The 16,928-nt window shown below is 39.0% G+C and overlaps 2 protein-coding genes across 12 annotated transcripts in view; one reads left to right on the top strand and one right to left on the bottom strand.

The window, feature by feature from the left end:
- The window catches only part of ARFIP1 (ARF interacting protein 1), a 43,722-nt gene extending 30,182 nt beyond the window's left edge, over positions 1 to 13,540 (bottom strand). For 4 of the 11 annotated variants that reach the window (XM_074823018.1, XM_074823010.1, XM_074823017.1 and 1 more), the window contains exons 1-3: positions 13,354 to 13,539; positions 8,957 to 9,036; positions 4,438 to 4,539 (exon numbers count right to left, since the gene is read on the bottom strand). In XM_074823018.1, the coding sequence (XP_074679119.1) occupies positions 4,438 to 4,539; positions 8,957 to 9,034 (180 nt within the window). In that variant the 5' untranslated portion in view covers positions 9,035 to 9,036; positions 13,354 to 13,539. The other 7 variants (XM_074823013.1, XM_074823012.1, XM_074823011.1 and 4 more) reach the window with 6 other exon arrangements.
- A 318-nt stretch (positions 13,541 to 13,858) lies between these two features.
- Positions 13,859 to 16,928, top strand: TIGD4 (tigger transposable element derived 4). The gene has a single exon (XM_074821419.1). The coding sequence runs from the start codon at positions 14,121 to 14,123 to the stop codon at positions 15,657 to 15,659; it is 1,539 nt and encodes a 512-aa protein (XP_074677520.1). The 5' UTR covers positions 13,859 to 14,120; the 3' UTR covers positions 15,660 to 16,928.

The following is a 16,928-nucleotide window of genomic DNA, read 5'->3' on the forward strand; positions in this document are numbered from 1 at the left end:
GACAAGGCCGGCATTTTTTTTTTTTCAGAAAGCAAAAGACAAAAAAGAATTGACCTTATCTATTTGTGCAGTCAGGCAATAAATTATAGAACAAGATACTGAACACATGCACTCGGATTCATCAGATCCCAGAGCTTATTTCATAATTCTAGTAAGATAAATTGAAGACTCACAAGAAAATTAATTTATCATTTTTCTTTTGCAGCCTATAGTTTATTACTGGTATTATAGACACTTGTTTAAGAACAGTTTTGTCCCCATAAGAGTACAAAAAGAGCCAGGAGGAGAGAGTCTATACTGACAATGAAAGGCAACAACTGGAACAACAATTTCAGAGACTCAGACTGGTAAAAACTTCATATAGATTTTTTACAATAGTTTAAAACTAACAAATAGCTTACAGCTGCCTGGATACCTTTACAGGTTTTTTGATTAATTTAATTTATTCCTATGCAGCTTTCACACTATATGGCACATTACTGAATTAGGAACCTCCTCACTCCTTCCCACAGCCTGCAGCTCCCAATCCCTTTAGTGACATTAAAACACCACTATTCCAATCACATAATTATAATAGCATGGGAGGACAACTGTGTTCTAGAAGTCAGGGATAAGTGAAATAAATCAGTGAAGAACATAAACCAGCATGACTTTTTTGTATGCTAAGTTTTCTTGTACAAAGTAGTAACAAAAATACGTTTGATTAGGAAATGCTGGAGTCCTCTGATACTAAGATGGACTAACAAACACCCAAGCATTGGGAAACAGTTCTATACACCAAGTTTTTAAAGCTTAAGTGAGTTCCAACAGGGCTTGGACAGCTCAAAAACACTGGGTCAAGTTTTTTCATGATGAAAGGATATTAGACATTTCATCCAACAATGACTGAAGCTACAGCCTTTTTTAGTTAAAAAAAGTTTCCATCCATCATACAGGCAAGACAAAACTCGTCAGAATTCCACAGGCATCTCTTATTATTACAATCAGGACAGAATTAGAATGTAGCAGCATATTTCTGAATGAGACTTTACAGTTAGGCAAACACTTATTTAAGTTGCCTTATAAATATGCTTTTGATTAATTTTTTTTAAACATAAGGAACCAAGATGCATCAAGTATCGCTATATCACATTCCCACAAGACTGGAACTAATATGCTTCCTTCTGAAATGACATTATGGTAATCTATGTTGTCTGATGTTCTGCAAAACTAACAGCATTTTTCTTCAAAGAAGGAGCGGCCCTACTTGTCATTTCCAGGTAAATACATCTGCACTGCATTGCCTTGCAAAACGAAATGCTTCTCATGCTTGAGTACATACAAATACTGCATTTAGTGGAAAATAAATGTGAATTTTCATGCCTGAGCAGCTTATGGATGAGGTCTGATGGAAGTGCTAAATAGAACACGAGCCTAGAGGAAAGTTTAGTTTTGTAATTAAAGAACCCTGAAGAAAAGGTTGTACAACTACCCCTTTACTCAGTCTATCAAAAACATACAATCAAAGCTGCTCAAGTGTTTGTTGCAAAATAGCTGCAGAAGACCAAACAAAAAATGCAGAATAAATTATGTTTTACTGTTTACATCTGAATTGTACAACGTCTAAATGAATGACTCCCTGATAGTAACAATAAGAAAACAAGAAACTAAAATAACCTTGTTCCACAGCTTCCCAAGAAGGTGTAAGTGAAATCACTATATTGGAGTTTGAGTGCTCTAAATGTTACTGTGGTCACATACTCTTACCAAGCACTGTGGTAACAGTACAACTTAAAGTGGTAATGGTTTCTTGACCCTTTTTAAAGCAACCCCCTAAAAATCAGGACTTGGCCTGTCATTTCTGTAAGTCAATAGGAAAAAAGACCCCTGAAAACCCGGCAAAGAAATTGTGGTGCAGTGCATATTGCTTTAGATTAAAACAAAAAATTACCTGGCAAGGAAAAAAAGAGAAAGTATAGCATTAAGCATTAGAAATAACAAACACAAAGCAAGATGAATAGAAGCTAAATATTAGAATTTGAGACTAACAGATTAGTAAACAGACCTAGATGTTAATTCCAAGAAGCTTATTTTCTTTGTTTTGTTTATGAGAAGCCCCGATTATCACATATTCTGACTTTAGGTCACACATGCAGGTGTTAACTTGTACAAGACAGTTCAAAAAAATATTTGAAGTGCACTTCATTGATCTCAGAATAAGCATTGTGAAAATAATTACAGCAGCAGACTCAACTGTGCTCGCATAGTATAAATTTTCTGCAACTCAACCAAATATTTGACCCATTTTTGTGGAATTTTTGAAATATAGTTGACTCCAAGCCAGCAAAATAATTAGCATGCCAGCAAAAACCTACTTCAACTTTTCTATGTGGCCATAGACAAAAAACACCTTAACATTTCAACTTTCCATAGAAAATGGTGATTATATTTTGACTGAACAAGGGCTCTGACCCAGTCAACAAGAGTGCAAGTTCTGTTTATTGTAACTAAGTACTGGATGCACTATACTGAAGAAACAATTATTATGTGAGGAAAAGATAACTTGGAAGCAATCAAGTCACAGCAGCATCAAGGTTATCAGGCTTAAAAATAGTAAATCTGTTTCTCTACTTCCAGGTGAACCCAAATTCATTACCACTTCAAGGTGTATATTTATTGTTCTTCCTAAACATAGGTACATCTTTACCAAAATTTACTTTTATCTTTATTTCATTAAACACTGTTGTAATTTTTACGTTATGTTACCAGTAAATCTTAGTTGAATGACAAATCTTAAGAAGCCTTCCCTCGTTGCAGTGCTACTCATAAAAAAAATAGTCATGGCCTGTTCAGGGGAAGTAGAAAAAAATGCCCAGTAATAAGCCCAGTATTTTTTAATAAGACCTCTAATATGGATGCACTTTCATCTCATGAAGTTTTATACTTTTTTTACAGCCATGCTCACTATACTCTGCAATCATAGTCAAATGGTCTCAGATGTTGCTTTCAAGGATGTATTTTAATTTTTAATATTTTCATACATATTTTTAGCATACTTAAATAACCTTTTTATTTATAATGATAATATAATAAACACATGTTTAAAACTATATTTTAATATATATATTTAAATGCTGGTTTCTCATTTTATGAATAAAATTGCTGGATTAAAAATCAGTATCCTCAAGGCTTAGAATCAAGAATTGGAAATGTATATACTTGATTGTGCATTACAGAGCACCCAATACCTTACACTATTTAACATTCAGAAAAAAATTGACACTATTAATATACCTTTCATATAAAAAAGTTATCGCAGTGTACAGTATCTGCTTTGGTTATTTTAGTCAACTTTAACAACAATTTATCAGCTTTGAAGGAGTTTTTCCATTAAAGCTAAAACCAGAAGACAAAATTAGGCAGATGCTTATTTTACTAGTATTCAGGATGTTTATGTAATTTGTTTTTAAACTCATGAAGGTTCCCCCCTCTAATCAGCATTTTAGTAGGGAGGAATGAAATTTTGAAGTTCTCCTCAGTATTTCTTTTAGAAATAATCCTGCACTACAAGTCAGCATGGGACTGTTAAAGCTTAGAGATTTCCTTAAAAGTCTCAATAGATATCAAATAAATGTGGATAACTAACTAGTCTTCACCTTTCCAACTGAAAATCAAAATAAAAAGAACATCAACCCCCAAATTCCATAAACTTATACCATAGCACCCTCTGCTGGACAGCCAAACAAGAAGAACTGAGTAAATATGTCAAGGTTAAGGGAAAAAAAAATCAAGATTGCATAGAGATGATAATGGAAGTATAACTTCTTCTCAACATACAACAAATAAGATTGGTTCTGATACATATCATCTATATAGCAGACAGCAATACAGTAATAATTTTTCAGTTTCAACACAAGAAAAGTTTTCTCCTGTTTACAACTTCAAATCAGAATGTGACTATCTTTCCTTACTTTTAGGCATGTTGCCTCCAAACTTAATACCCCTTAGAAGTAGCTTGCCTCAAACAATATGACACTTCTTCATAAAAAATTTAGGATTTGTTAGCTTGAATTCACAGGACCTGTTAAGTATCATATTTTGAACATGATTGTAATCTTGTTTTATGAATAAAATTGTTGGATTAAAATCAGCATCCTCAAAGATCAAAGACAAGAACGTAGAAGCATATACATTTGTGCATTAGAGCACCCAATTCTTTACACTATTTCATGTTCAGAAATATTTGTCACTACTAACATTTTTTTTATATAAAAAAGATGATTGCAACGTGCAATCACATTATGCTATGTCAACTTTAATAATAATTTCTGAGCTTCAAAGGAGTTTTTCCATTAACGCTCTAGAAAACTATGTCAAGTGAAGTCTGCTGTGCATTGCATTGTAACTTCAGCATTTCTGATAATGGTACCTTGTTAGACAGCAAAAAAAAAGTCTTACCCTGTTAAAGCTGTGCTCGTGAGAATCTTCCAGCTGTCCATTGCTAGTCACAGGAATTTCTGCTGCTGAATTTCTGGGAGACTCTTGAGCCATTGCACCTTCCTATAGTATAAGAAGAAAAAGGTTAGCATTGTCTTAAATTTCCTATGAGTGATCGATATGAAAATACTTGATGTATAGGTTTCATAACAGTTGATTTTATTTCAAACTCCTATTGGTAATTTTCTGATATACTAGGTCTGCATACATTCATTTAATCACATACCCAAATTGCATTAATATGCTAGCAGAGCTCAGAGAGAAGGAATTTAAAGCTTCAAGATCTAAGAGAAAAGAAATACTAAAATTTAACCCATTTATACGGGGAGGTGGAGTGTTGTCAGACACAAATGATACATGTGGGGCCAGACAAGTATTTTCTATGCACACTTGACCCTTAGTTTATGTAGCTCAAACTATAAAAAAGATGAGCTTGACTAAAAAAATTGTACCAGCTAACGATAAGCAAGAAATATTGGAAAAGTGCAATGAGTTTAATCATGTGTTACAAAAAGAAAAGTAATGATTCCAAACTTTCGTTTAACTTGCTTCCATTTTATCATAATACAGTGCCACCTTCTGACTAAACTGTTGGTATGCAACTCATTCAGTCAGCAGTAAATCTAAAGTGAAATGCAGAAACAAGAACTTATAAGCACCAATGCAATTCAAGAATCAAAGTCAGCTTCAAAATGCAGCTGCATTATGAACCGTAGCAGCAGCTGTGAAACCACTGCTTTCAATAACGGCCTATAGTATAACCTAGAAGAGACATTCCCAGAAGAAATGCACACTGTTTACAAGCACCTGAAGAGGGAATGGCACCCTAACACTCTCCAAAACTAAAAGAAACTCAAAAAGCTACCCTTAACTCTGTAAGACATTAGTCAACTAAAGTGTAAACATTATGAAAATCAACACACAACTGAAGCAGTGTTTGTTCAATTACTTACATAAAAGTTGTCAGAAGACTTCAAACCAGCCCATGCACCTGTGCAAGACTGGCAAGACATGGTATACCATCAATGGGTACTTGAGAATAGGTGCTTTCTTCTCTTAAAGCTCCTAAATCCTCAAACTGAACCAGCTCTTTTCAGTCAAAGGGTCAGGAAGAGTCCCAGTCTGAGATCAGGCTGAAGTACCGCAGCAGCTTCTCCAACTACACATGAAGCTTTTACAAGATATCCATAGAACACAAAGATATTACTGGTACTTACTCAGGATCACCTCCATCATTCTGAATTGCCAATGTCTTCTGTCATATCCCATTACTAATATTTCCCCCACTTTCACCTATCACCCCTTCATTTACATTAGTAAGCTTTAAGGCTTCCCAAGGTTTTTTTCTAACTAGCCTGTGGGCTCCAATAAACATATGCTCCTCTAACTCCAGATGGCTTTCAAAGCTGTATTACCATAACTTCTTCCAAAGATTCTAAATTACTGAGTCTTGACCTCTGCTGGTCTTTTGAAGCAGAGCTCACTACTCGAACTTTATTTGGTATCTACAAAACCTGATTTCTGAAAGTCTAATAAGCTTCTTCAATTAGCAGCATAAAACACTACCATAAGTCCATTGAGTTCTGATTAAATTCTGCCTTCTACCCACACAGAGAAAAGAAAGAAAAAGGACAAGGACAAGCCACTCTAAGAACCATACAGGTGAACTACAATCCATGGATGCACACTCATAAAGTACCATCTGAGGGGATATGTTTTCTCCTTTTGAGGACCAAGACTTTCTCTACCACTGACTTCTCAAAACTGAATTGAAAGCTACTCATTCAAAAATAGGGCTTTATGAAACACTTCCCTAAATGAGAAGCTAAACATTTAGGCACAGCTTTTAAAAAAATTTGAAATACAGAGAACCTATTTCAAATCATTTAAGAAAAAGTGAGTGTGCCATAAAGCCACTTTTTCTTGAATTTATAACACACTAACCTATCCCATCAATCCCTCTCATTTAGGATCCAGTAAGTGCCTTCTTTCAGCACTGGGAAGGAATAGCTCACATGCCATATATTCACATTGGCCTAACATACCGAATTCTCCACATAGTCCAGTCTTCACCCACAACTAGAACACAGAACAGCTTTTTTTTGGGTCACACTTCATACAACAGAATAAACTCAAAACTCATAGCCTTTAAGTAAATGAAAATACTGAAGAACACCAAAACGTCTGTGTTTATTTTACAAGTACTTTCAAAACAGTAATGTGTTTCATTTCATAGAATATCTCAAGTTGCAAGGGACCAATAAGGATTGAGTCCAACTCCCTGCTCCTCACAGGGAGCTGCTGTGCACCATTAGATCAAATGTTCTAGTTACCTGCCACATTAGAATTTAATTTAGGAAATCTGTCCAATAGCTCAAGCTTCTTAAGCTTGCTCTAAATCTCACATCTGCTTAAACTCCAAGACTGCTAGGAACTATACTCCCACTTGACATGGTAAAGCGAGGTGTTTTTCAAAATGCTTGGCCTGTCACAGCTACCTGCACAATACTGAAATGTTAGCATAGGCTAACATAACTATTTTTGCTGTTCTTTCTGCAAATTGTCAGAAAACACAGCATCAAGGGGAAGTCCTGTACTGTCAGGGGATACACTTCATTTGGCAGGGATCACAAACAAAACTGTATCTCCAAATTTAATTAAAGGTGAAACAAATACTTGGCTTGGTTGTTTTTCATCAAGAATCTCAAACAATTTTGCTAATATTGTACACTGATATATGTTTGTGCATTTATTCAGAGATATACAAGTGCACGTATATGCATATATGTGTCTAGTAAATACATATATTGGAAAACAAAAATTCATCAGCTTCTCTGGACAACTTTTGAAATCTAAGGTGACCTAGAAGCAATTTGCAATTCATGTATTTTTTAGGTATTCCTACTTGAGCCAGAGCTATGTATCAAGTTCAGAGAAAGCAAAAAATTACTTGCTAACTTCAGTTTCATGTTACATCTGAACTATAACACCATTTTCCATTGCTGAAAGGAGGATGTTTCACCACTCTGCTTTTCCAGTCCTCACTGTGAGCCCCACAGTGTCCCATCTCCCAACCATTCACCTGACTGCACAGTAAACACACTCAACTCACGAGCCTGGCAATAGATAGAGCTTTTCACTGCGTTAATTTTCCACAGTTTCAGTGAGTTGATATAGTTTGCAATGAGGTCAGACAAGCACCAAAGTCATGAAATGAGCAGCTGAAAAAAGGGAAGTGGGATAAACTGCTAATTTGGCTCAGTCATAACAAGAAATCACCACCTGCATTTTAGTAAACAGCCTAAGCTGGCACTGCTGCCAAGAACAACAAGTCCTTGACCATTTTTCTGCCCTTTACCCCTAACTCTTCTCCTCCATCAGCCTTCCCCATTCTCCCACCTCTTCCCTGGGCCAGAACAATGTATTTATTCAGCAAACAAGATCGCAGAAACCTGCAGGTTAAAAGAAGGTGACCTATGCCCGAAAAGGGGATGGGTAATTTTTCCACTCAAATCAGTTCTCCAGAACAGTTCATCAAAGAGCTCCAACACTTGTGCCTATGAAACAGAGTGGGTAATAATGCAGTAAGAAACTACTGAGAATGAAGGACCACAGGCTCTTGGCCACAGCATCAGCTTAATGATGTAGTTTTTAAATTTGTATTGATGTATTAGGCATGAATGACATAAGCACTACAGAAAATCATGAAGTTTCAGCTGGACATTTTATTTATTAAATGATGAATATATTTTTATCTAACTTAATCACGATTTTCTTCACTCATCTCTGTTTACAAATATCAGATTTTGAGATATGCTAAATATCTGTGGAATCACTGTTACATTTTTATTAGAAGTTTAAAAACAATTCACTGGCACTGAATCCCTAATTGTGATAAAGTCAGCATCACCTTTTTCCATTCCTACTCTAGAACAGTCAGGGAAACATTTACATTTCTTTTTTACATCTACCTTTTCTGAAACAGCCTCCCAAACTAATTTGATTGGCTAAATATGACTGGGAACCTCAGGAATTTGTTCATAATTTTAGAAGTCAGACTTCTCCACAAAGAAGGTACACAGTGTATTTGCTCCCAAGAAAAAAAAGATTCACCACTCCAGCAGCAGGTAGAATACCTTGTTACAGTGAGGTTACACAAAGATTCCTGCCTGTTAAATACCGACCCTTTCTTCCTGCAGGACTTATACATTTCCAACCCTACCACGCCTAAATCTATTCAATTTACAAAAAAAATACCGCAGCACAGCAATAGACTACTGGTTGAAGTAACCCTTTGCTATGAGTTAATTGGATTGTTCTTAATAGTGTCTCAAAACCAACTCCACCCATTCAAGATAATGTGCATGAACTCATATCCCCATACTACTTTCACTGTGCTATGTTTATCAGAATTTTTGGCAGTCTGAAACTGTTGCTGGGATTGGTTGATTTTACACTAATATAACTATCACCCAATCACCTCAGAGTCAGACTGGACCTCTTCTGCAGCTGGATGAGACTCATCAAGTGTTGTGGATTCACTGCTGTGTTCTGACATACCTGAAAATAAAATAGGTTTGGCATGCATTAATTGGTGTGAAAGGAGATGGATGTTGCACCTTAAAGAAACTGAAGTAGGCTTTCAGAAAACATTTCTTTTACAAGTTCTGCTAAAGCAAAGAGAAACTTCCCTCTTTTGATGGTGGCCAGGTCTTCAGCTCTCCAAAATCTAACGAAGACTGGGAATACAGTCTAGCATAAGCTTCCATTGCCAAAGCAACCCTGCCTGCACAGATGGCTAAGCTTGCAACATAAAACCCAGGAAGACAAACAAGCCTCTTAGGCTGATATTTACTATCACCTGCAACAACACACTGACTGTATTCTACCATTGGCAAAGGTCACCATTTTGTTAAGATGTGAGATTTATACAAGTTTTGCAAGTTTATATTGATGCTAAGCCACTGGAACCTAGTAAACTGTTCAGTCTGTTATGCCTAACTAGAAACAGAATCCCCTTCCTTTAATTCTCAAAAAAAATTACATACAGAGGGAAAGAAAGTTGGTAACACTAAGCACATGCGCAAGAAATCAACTCTGTCAGTATAGTGATCATGAGAGATAAGTTGCACACCTAATATAGCTTAAATAAGAAAAGTATCTAAATTTGATTTCGAATAGCTGGTAACTACAGGTGACACTGCAATTCACTCAGCTGTTTGAGAGGAGAAAACCAATCATTAAAAATTAAGCAGTCTGTCAGTACTGAGTATAATCAATCACACATGACTTCAGTTCATTAAGTCTTGCATAATTTTACACATGTTCTGCCACATACCAGTTTAAGAAAAATTATAAGGAGATCACTATTTATATTGTATTCCAATTTCCTAAGCTATAAGACATTTTAATTAAAGCAAATAATTAATAAGGTAAGCAGCTCGCATGACAAAGGAAATAAAATAAGGACACAAAGGCTGAGAAACTGAATCATCTAGATCATATTACACTGGATAACCTATTACTTTACTTTGGAAAACCAAACACATAAGAGATTTTCTCCAGAAAAACAATTCATTCGGGGCTATCAGTGAATGAAGTTGGATTTTTTTCTCCAACCAATACAAACTTCCTATCAAAGTAATTAAGAAAGAAATATAACTTCTTTATATATCTTTTTGAATTTTCTGTAATACTTTTGAATACAAAAACTCATCCAGGAGAGGTGCTGTTTTTCCACACAGTCCTGTCCAAACTTCTGCTTGAAAACAACCTCCATGCTTAACAGCTTATTTCCGAGTAGATAAAAAACGTCCATTATGGACTAGAAGAGTGATTTCTTTGTTCTGCTGATTAAAGAAGCAACTAAATTCATCTTGTAGTTCAGTCTTGGTTAAGACAATCTGTACCTCAGTTTTACCACATTAGTGATCCTGGAGTTATGTTTGTACCTCACATACAAACTTACATACAATGGTAACGCTGTTGAAAACTATAAAATGCTATAAGGAGCAAAAATATTTTCTTGATAGCCTTAAGAATTCTTAATAATCTAATCTAAAGGCGTGAAGCATCTCAGAAACCCATGTAGAAGACACTGCATAAAGGTAATTCATTTTTTAAAATCCAAAGTAATTCACCATTTTTGTTACAATCTCCCCCACACCAATTTTTTGTATAGTATTCTTTTCCTGCAACACAGCTCTGCAAGATCTCACTGACCAACTTTAAAACATGAGAAGGGGAAAACTGTAGATTAAAGGTGGCTTTTGTAAAAAGTTTAACTGCACATTCTAGTTTAACTACAGAATTCTCTGACAACTGCCTCTATAGCAAAAAAAATGGGGATGTAAACATCAAATTCTGGATGTAAGGATGAAAGTTTTCTACATGTTTACAAAGATTCAGAAGTTAAGACGTTCATGTGACGTTGTGGCACACATGGCACCTACATACATATATTACTTATATTTAAGGTTCCATTACAGAAATGCATAGTGACTTCTGTATCGCAGTAGTTCCTGATTTTCTCTTGAAGGTGTCAGAGAAAGGGCCATTATTTATAAGAGCTCGCTACTCTTCAGTACAGTATGAATTCTGCATTATCGATTATTTTTTCACTAAACCAGGCACAACTTTACAACATGCTAGGAGACTGTTCAGTGTACCAGGACATTCATTACCACCAGCTGCAATTAAAACTTGGAGATGTTCTACTTAGAAAAAACCATGCCTGATCCATATTTTGACATGAATTTAAGCCCAAACCCTTGCCTCATCACTCCTGCCCCTCTGGATTTTCATTTTCTCCACCCACTAGGCCAATTCTGCAAATCCACACAAATATTGCACCAGAGTAGAATGGAGGAGACGGAGTAGTCTGAGAATATTCCCCCCATGGCAAAGCCACCTTAAATGCATACCAGATTACAACCTCAGTCATTTTAAGTTTTGCTCACCATAAATAAAACCACACAATTTTTAAGTCCTGGGGATTGATACATCATTTCTTCAACTAGCAAAGTAAAAAGCATAGCAATGCAAAAACTTATAAACAACATACTAAACTTCTTCTAGGATGAAGATTTCAGGGACGTCTAACCAATTATACTAGTGGTTATAAGAGCATGCTTATGGACTTTTCATAAAAAAGGCAAATTCGTATTTGCTTATTCATGCAAATATGAATTAAATGTCACCAGCACTAAATTCATTTTGAATAGGGGCTTATTCTTAACATAGTTACATTACTTAAGTAAATGACTTGTGGTCTCTGAAATGAGAACCATGGGATTCTCAACAATTACATCTGCTTTTCTAAGCAGGATGCACTGGCTCCTTCTCTTCAGTTTCTCTTAAATTAATTGCCAATAAAGTAAAAGCAAGGTATCTTCTGTCCAAATAAAGTTCATTACACACTTTTATCATTGTCTTATTCACTCCACTGCATAGGTAAGCAATACAGTTCTTGTAACACTGCAGAAAATGCAAGCGCTAGTGGAAAATAATGATTTAACGCATCTTTTCTTAATTTCAATTTCTAACTAAGAACACTACCACTAATTATTGTCAAGATCAATTTTTAAGAACTGTATTAAACTCTTCCTACAGCAATCATACCACAGTTCCCTCTTTATGCTCCTGAATTCCCTGGCTGCTCCACTTGGAAGATCTAATTATGCTTGAAAGTTACATGATGGAGATAAGGACTGGAGAACTGGGCTGCAACTAACTTCCACACTCCCTACTCTAGAGGTCAACCTGCCCCTAAACGCTTTAACGCTCTACTCGTCTCCACATTAGCTAAGGCATGGGCTTCCATTATAGTTTCAACTTCGACCCACACAGAAAGAAGCAGCTGATCAAGATACTGCCTCAGCTTCCAATTTTTCCAATCTAATGTTCTTCTGTATTACTTATGCCCTACATTTTAACTGTGTGTGTACATATATATATACGTAAACATATATATGATTCAGACAGCCGTTTAGTTCCAGAGTTGCACTAAGCAAATGACATCCTTCTCCAACCCTGCAAAAGAACAGTTCTGTTATCTCTTCTAGAGAATCAGCCCTTAGATAACAAAGCCACTGACTGCAAGTGCTAACTGCCAGTTCCATCAAGCGTAAAAAGCACACATTAGACACTGAAACTATATCCAGTTCAAGGGATCCAAGAGGAAAGGCTATGACGGGGTTCCAGTTAAAAATGATAGATCAGAGATGTACTATAAGCAACACTAGAATTGCTTCTAGTTTGTAAACAATGGCAGATGCAACACCTGCCTGTCACACACCATCAGTGTTCCCGTGTTTTAAGAATAGTAAGCCAGATGCAAAAGACAAATTGGAACACTTAAAACAATAATTGTCAGGGTGTGGAATAAGTCCCAGGGGCATGAAATTTATGCAGCATCTCGAGTTTTCTTCCTCCACCAACAGGTTCTCTTTCACTCTCGTGAAACCCACCTTCTACCAAGCTCAGGCTCTGCACTCTCCGGGTGCCCACCACCCCCGGAGAGGGGACCCCGCCGTGAACTCCGGAGACAGGCGAGGAGACGGGCAGACCCCAACCTGCACCGCCCTCCCGGACCCTGGCACAGGACGAGGCGGGCGGGCGCAGCCCCCAGGGGGGCCCCGCTAAGAGCTGCGGGCTCCCCGACGCCGGCGACAGGCCCAGCCGCCCACTGCCGACACCCACGGGCTGCCGGGAAGGCCGGGGAAGCGGAGGCCGCTCCCGCGGTGCGACACGTAGGACGGGCGGGAGTGGGAGGGGAGGTGAAGTACGGCCCGGCCCTCCCCGCCTCACCGCAGTGACCGCTGGGCCAGGCCCGACCCGACTCCGGGACCCAACGGCCTGCCCCGGCCCGTCCCTCACCTGCCGGCGGCGCTGCTGCGGCCCCGGGGGCGTCGTGCTGAGGGGGGAGGGAGGACGGGACGGAGGGAGGGAAGGGGGGAAGGAGGAGGCCGGGGAGGGCGGCGCCAGTGCCCTCTCTCCAGCTTTATTTTCTTCCTTCTCCGGTACCAGAAGGAGCCGGAAGCGCGGGGCCGGAAAGGCGGCTGACGGCGGCCGCGCAGGGCGGGCAGGCGGACGGCGGCCTCTCTAGGCTGCGGTGCGCCTCTCTATGGTCGCTGCCCCGCCGAGCCGGAGCCGGAGCCATAGCAACCAGAGCCGGGCCCGCCCCGCTCTCACCCGCCGGCAGCGGCGCCCGCTCGTTTTGCCGGCGGTGGGATGTTAATCCCGCCCGGCGGAGGCCTCTGGAACGGCGGCCCGGCCGCGGGGGGGCGGGCAAGGGGGTGCCCAGAGGCGGGGGGGCGGCGGCTCCTGTCAGGGAGGGCCGCGGGGAGCGGGAACAGCGGCCCCTGCGGTGGTGGCGGCCGCATCCAGCCCTCGGGCTGCGTGCGGGCAGGCGCGCGCCTCCTCGGGGCCGAGGCGCGGGGCTGGGCCTGCTGCTCGGCGCCCCAGGCGCGGCGCTGGCCGAGCGGGGGTGCAGGCTGTGAGCGGGCGGCTGCTCCCGCCTCCGCCGAGGGTCCCGCCTCCGGGAGATCCGAGTGCGGTCTGGAAAAGCGGCCCTAATCCAAGGCGGCCGCAGCCGAAAGCGGCAGAGCAGGAGCCTGCCTGCCCGGGTGCGGAAAGCGGGTACCATGGCAGAGGCTTCGGGGAGTCCTCTGCCCGAACCCATAGCGAGGAGGAAAAAAAGCATATCCATTGAGGAGAAAATGGACATCATAAGTGCTGTGGAGAGTGGCGAGAAAAAGGCAGACATCGCAGCCAAGTATGGCATAAAGAAGAATTCCTTGTCTTCGATTATAAAGAATAAAGAAAAACTTTTGGAAGCCTTTGAATCCTTGCGATTTGACCCTAAAAGAAAAAGACTAAGGACTGCTTTTTATACCGACCTGGAGGAGGCACTCATGAAGTGGTACAGCATTGCTCAGTGCTTGAATGTGCCGGTAAACGGTCCGATGTTGCGCCTCAAGGCTAATGATTTTGCCCAGAAGCTTGGGCATAGCGATTTTAAATGCAGTAATGGCTGGCTCGATCGTTTCAAGTCAAGGCATGGTTTAGTTTTCAGAGCTCAGCCTGTAGAAGCAGCTGCTACTACTGCAGTGGATGCTCCAGCTCTTTGGTACCAAAATGTTCTTCCTTATTATTTAAATGATTATCAGCCAAAAAACGTGTTTTATATACAGGAGACTGGATTGTTGTATCAGATGTTACCACATAACACATTTGCATTTAAAGGGGAAACTTGTTCTGTAGGTAAACTAAGCAAAGACAAAATAACCCTAGTGGCAGGTGCAAATATGGATGGCTCTGAGAAACTTCCTTTGCTTGTTATAGGAAAAAAAAAAAGTCCACGCTCTTTCAAAGATGTGAAGTCACTACCTGTGGATTATGAAGCAAATGATATGGCGTGGATGACTTCAGAAGTGTTTGAACAGTGGATGCATAAACTTGATGACAGATTTCAAGCACAGCAGCGACGAGTAGTTATTCTTGTTGATTCTCTCCTAGCTCATGCAGAAGTAAAGAACCTGAAGTCTGTCAAATTACTGTTCTCTCCTCCAGACTCTTCTTCATGTACAGCTATGAAACAAGGGGTTATCAGAAGTCTGAAGGTTAAATACAGACGTTGTCTTATCAAGAGATTTGTTGACTGCGTAGAAGGTAATAAAGAGTTTATGCTGACTCTTCTCGATGCAATTGAGATGTTGTACCTGTGCTGGAGGGAAGTAACACCAGAGACTATTGTAAAAAGTTGCAATGAAGCAGGCTTCAACTTAGAAACCAAGACAAATGGTAACGACACAGAGGTTGAAAGTGATTTTGATTTGATTGCACGTGCACAGGCAGCTGGAGTGGAGTTTCCAGAAGGCTTATCTTTGGAGGAATGTGCAGCTCTAGATGATGGCTTGGTAACTTATGAAATGCACACAAATAGCGAAAGGATGTGTGCCAAAGAAAGTGCGTCAGATAAAGCTGGGGCATTTGTTGGTGATGAAGATGAGGAGAAAGGTGATCAATTTCGGGGAGCTGAACAGCCTTTACCATCAAAAAATGAGGCTTTGAGTGCTTTAGATACCCTTCGAAAGTTTCTCAGAAGTCAAGACATGAATGATTCTCTTCACGATTCCCTAGCTGACCTGGAGAATTTTATTCAACATGTAGCCTGTAAATAAATACTTTAGCAAAGTGTGAAAACATGTAATTAAAAAGAATTATGTAAGTAAACAAAAATATGCAGTTTAATAACAAGTGTTGCTGCAGTGTTCTCTAGTGTGTCTTGCTCAGGTGCCTAAATGTACATAATGGAAGAAATTTGAAATTATGAAAAAAGGCTGTGAACTGACGTCTTCCACAAAATCAGAAGGAAAAAACATAAAATTTGGGGTGGAGAGAGGAAGTAAGTACAGTTGAGGCAAAAGCAATTCTTTAATCAGTTCCATGCACTCAGGATGAACTGGTGCTCACTTGGAATTCTTTCTTCAGGAAGAGATTAGCACTTCTTAACATTGATAATTTCACTGGTGTCTGTGGTATTGTTGACAGTGGAACAGTAAATATCAGCTTTGTGCTTTTGATACTTAAATAAAAAATTGAACAACGCCAAAAATACATGCCTAAGTTCTGAGAACTAAGGGTTTTTTTAAATAATTTTTTTTGTCCTCATTCAAGAATTCTGGCCATAGTTTATTCTTGCAGCAGATGATGAACTGCAGAAAGCAGCTTTGGATATGTTTTTTTTAAAGCTGCTCATGTATGGATACACAAATGGCATAATCATTTATCTGAGAGTCAAAAGACAAATAAACCTTTACTTGGTCTTTGAAGAGATCAAAAAGGAAGATCCTTCTCTCCCTTTCAGCCTTTTTGGTATTTGGATTTGATGTAGGTCCTTCTGTGCAACTCCATGTATTTCGACAGTAAATACAGAGGAAAAAAAAAAAGTTTAAGCAGTATCTGCACTCAAAACCTTACTGGTTTAAAATAAATAAAACTTGTTTTATTTACTGTACTTGAAGGCTTTGCTGTAGGATTCAACGCACCCATGTGGTTTATTATTATAAGTGCCGTTAACAGGAGTACTGTTTGTATGAATGCAGTGTGAAGTTGAGTAAATCACAATACATTTACACGTCTTTCAAGTAAACATTTCAAGCAGGGTAATCATACTAGAGCCAAAAATCTCAATTTATGTGAGACATACTGCTTGTGACTTTTTTCAAAACCTTTTTTGAATATTTGCCATATCTATCAATTTTAATTTTTTCAGAAGTTAGAGATAATTTTTCTAATTTAGAGGAAGAAGAAAATATTTTATGGAGGCCCTTTAGGAAACCTGTGTAATAAAAAATCTATTATGGTGCCTTTAACCATGAGAAACAATCTCTTGCTTATTTGAATCTTCAGTTTTCAATAAACAGTTTGGCTAAAGCTTTTCTTACTGT

Source organism: Strix aluco, chromosome 4, assembly GCF_031877795.1.
Source record: "Strix aluco isolate bStrAlu1 chromosome 4, bStrAlu1.hap1, whole genome shotgun sequence".
Taxonomy (NCBI): domain Eukaryota; kingdom Metazoa; phylum Chordata; class Aves; order Strigiformes; family Strigidae; genus Strix; species Strix aluco.